Raw genomic sequence first — 3,303 nt, 5'->3', positions numbered from 1 at the left:
GTTTCTTTGCTTGTAACGCAGTAAATAGCGGTAATTTTCACCTAGTAATTTATAGTTAAATGCACATGCCTGTTTTTTGTTAATTTAATGCTACCTTCACAATTTACTAAAGATGGATGCATAGATGCTAATTAAATAACTCCTTAGTACAAAGCCAGTGAATAACAATCAGAAAATGTATTCCAATGATGCAAATACAAATATGTTTTATGGAACAACATCGAATAAGATTTTTTTTCGTCAATTAAAAACTAACTTTTTCTTTTGGGATCATAGAATCACAATTCAGTAAGATTTAAAAGTAATATTTTCTAATAAATTACTTATTACATGCGTTAATATGGCCGAACTTGTAGATTCATAAACTGATCACAGTAAAATATTCAAGTAATTTTCAATATAATTTTTCTATAAAATTTTGATACCGTAAAAAGTTTGTTACATCAACTTCAAGTTTTATTTATTCATTTATTTTACCTTCAAACACGAATTTTTCCATGATCATGCTTAAATATTGGGGGGAAAACATCAGTAAAAAATCTACGTAATTTGTTACTCAGAAAGGAGAGAGATGTTAAAAGTAATCTAAAAGTTCAAATAAAATTTTTATCAAAATATAAAATGAATCTGAAATGAACCATGCCAAACATATAGAGTTAAAATGCAAAAAAAAAAAAAAAAAAAAAAAAAAAAAAACAATAATTATTTTTCTCATCCTCAAACACACGAAATGTGTAGAATTTCTTTTTTCGCTGCTGGCTTAGAATCTAAATTTAGTTTTTAAATGAAAAACACATTAACCTTTTACCTGCCTATGTTCCCAAATGGGAACATTTTTTTGTGAATTTTTTTAGTAACCTAATTATTTGTTTAGACTTGTCATATTTTCTGAAATGACACATAACAGTATGAATTTATTTTAAGTGTTCTTAATTTTTAAAGTACGTTTAACCTTTATCTTGAAATTAAAGTCAAATTTACTGAATTTCTGAACTTAGAATTTGTCTAAGTTTTTTTGTATCTGCTTTTAAAGAAAAAGATGTAAGAAATATTTTATTGGCGTTATTTAGTAGCCAGAGAGCATATATTTTATTTCAACTTAACAAAATGTTTCCAATTATTATTTCTTGTGAGTTATTTTCATAAGAACCGACACGTTCCCATTTGGGAACATCGGCGTTTAGAGTATAGTATTTGAGGGGGATTTTAGTCAATCGCGGAATTTGAGTGTGATTCCTCTTTATTTCAAATATTTTGTTGTGGAAGATCTGTTTTGTGTTGAATATGCGTGCTCGGTTCTTTCATTCACGAACATACATTTTTTATCAATCAGCTTGCCCTTCACACCACTATTCTATTGTAAATATAACCTTCACACCCGCCTTCATGCATTCTCTCTACTATAAGTAAATCGCGTTTTCGGGGTTGGAATTCTTGTTTTCTACCCTACTCACTTTCTATGAATTGTATGTGTTTCACACTTTTAAAATGTATCTCGTGACTGACGGGTAGATAAAGATAAGGGCCTTTTATGAACTTTGACCAGTCCCATTTCATCATTTCATTCCATTACTCGGCTCACGTGCGTTCTGTTTCTTTTAGCGAGTCTCATACGTACCAACGATTTTGTTTTTAGACTCAGAATAATGTAGTTTTAATCTATTTAGTGTTTTTGAACTATCATTCCGTATAAACAGCAATCTAGAGATGCCTCACAAGTTTTTAACGTTAGAAGCTGCGTTAGATTATTTCCACAGCTTATTTAACAGCGAACTTGATGACGAACACGAGCATGATCTTTGTATTTTGCTGCCTGATAAACACGCGAGTCTGAGTGATGAAGAACACATAAATGATGAAGCCTTAAATGAAGTTTATCCTAAAGATGTCTGCGGCCATGTTGACTTGATGCTTAGCGATGAAGATACAGGTTCAAATAGTTCAGATGATCAGCTTCACAATTCAGGATATCAAAAGGAAAACACAACCTCATGCTCGACTCCAGAAGCAAAGAAGCGGAAACAAGAACCCTATCCCAGGTGGAAAAAATATGCTAAGTTAGAAGAAAATCTTCTGGGAAAAAAACTCGAAAAATTGACTGGAAAATTCCCCGAGCTTCAGGCAATGGATCTCCTGCAGTTATTTTTCAAAATACTTCCTCTGGATTATATGCAACATCTAGCTGATATCATATTAACTCTCAGTGAAGGTGTCAAGCAGACCTGAACGTAAATCACATCTTCCTGTTCTGAATTTAAAAACAGATAACCATTATCTTGTCCCCTTCACTCAGAGACGTTGTACGGTTTGTCAGAATAACGTGCGAAAACGGGCATTGAATGTGAAACGAGACTCCGCTCATCTTGCTTCCCCCAATACCATAGACAATAAGGAAGAAAAAGTGTCACTCAGAAGAGAAAAGTATAATAGTATGTAAAATAAACAAAAATATTCATATTTTTTCATCCATTTCGAAGTAATAAAGTTTCGAGATCAATCCTCCCGTTTACTTCATTCCAAACGCCAATGTTCCCAATTGGGAACATCCTGAAATTCCTATTTAAAATTTTTTTTTCGCCAAAACATGTTTAGGTTAGCTATACTGGAGGTAAATTGAGACATTTAAGCAAAAAATTAAGAGTAAAAATTAAAAATTTGAATTACGGCGTTTAAAAGGTTAACACGTAATATTGCTCGTATTATCAAGAAAACTTTAAAAGGGAGCACTGCGACTTACCTAATTTGGGTAAACTTAATTTTCTTTTGCATACAATTTTGTTCAATATATATTTCCTATAAGTATAACGTAGATAAAAACTGCGTGTTAAAACAGAAAAGAATCGGAATTCAATTACTGATTCACCAGGAACGCACCTCACTCTGGCTGTCTTTCGTACAACATGCGTCAACGAAATCCACGAAAATCCAAAAAGAAAAGAGAAAGAAATAAAGAAAACCACGCCAATGAGACTCTGGGATACGGCGGAAGTGGCAATAAATGCTTGTTTTTACTTTGCCAATGGCAATTTGATGAACCAAGGAGAGGGGCTGAATTTCAAGGTCACAGGACCCAGCTGGTTTGAAAGTCGAAAGGGACATTTCCCCGTTTCGGACGGAGTAGGTGACACAGCAAAAAGCAGACGAAAATTGGGAACCTGCAGTTGTTGCACGAGGTTCTCGTGTTCTGAATTGACTCAAGCGCTGAGAAAATTGCCGATTACTGGGAATATTTAAGGAGAGAGAATGCTGCGTTTTATAAAATCATTATCTTTCGGAAAAATTTTGTTGATGCGAGATGCAACA

General features: G+C 33.2%; 1 protein-coding gene across 1 annotated transcript; it reads left to right on the top strand.

Moving 5' to 3' along the window:
- Positions 1–1,707: 1,707 nt before the first annotated feature.
- Positions 1,708–2,226, top strand: LOC129216771 (uncharacterized). The gene has a single exon (XM_054850987.1). It carries the CDS (start codon positions 1,708–1,710, stop codon positions 2,224–2,226), a length of 519 nt encoding a protein of 172 aa, XP_054706962.1.
- The last annotated feature ends 1,077 nt before the right edge of the window (positions 2,227–3,303 follow it).

The sequence above is a fragment of the Uloborus diversus genome, chromosome 2 (genome assembly GCF_026930045.1).
Source record: "Uloborus diversus isolate 005 chromosome 2, Udiv.v.3.1, whole genome shotgun sequence".
NCBI lineage: Eukaryota > Metazoa > Arthropoda > Arachnida > Araneae > Uloboridae > Uloborus > Uloborus diversus.
Note: the sequence above shows the minus strand (reverse complement) of the source record. Positions and strands in the feature narration are given on the sequence as shown.

Coding starts and splice junctions, on each gene's coding strand:
- LOC129216771 (XM_054850987.1), top strand. CDS start 1,708: ATGCCTCACAAGTTTTTAACGTTAGAAGCTGCGTTAGATTATTTCCAC.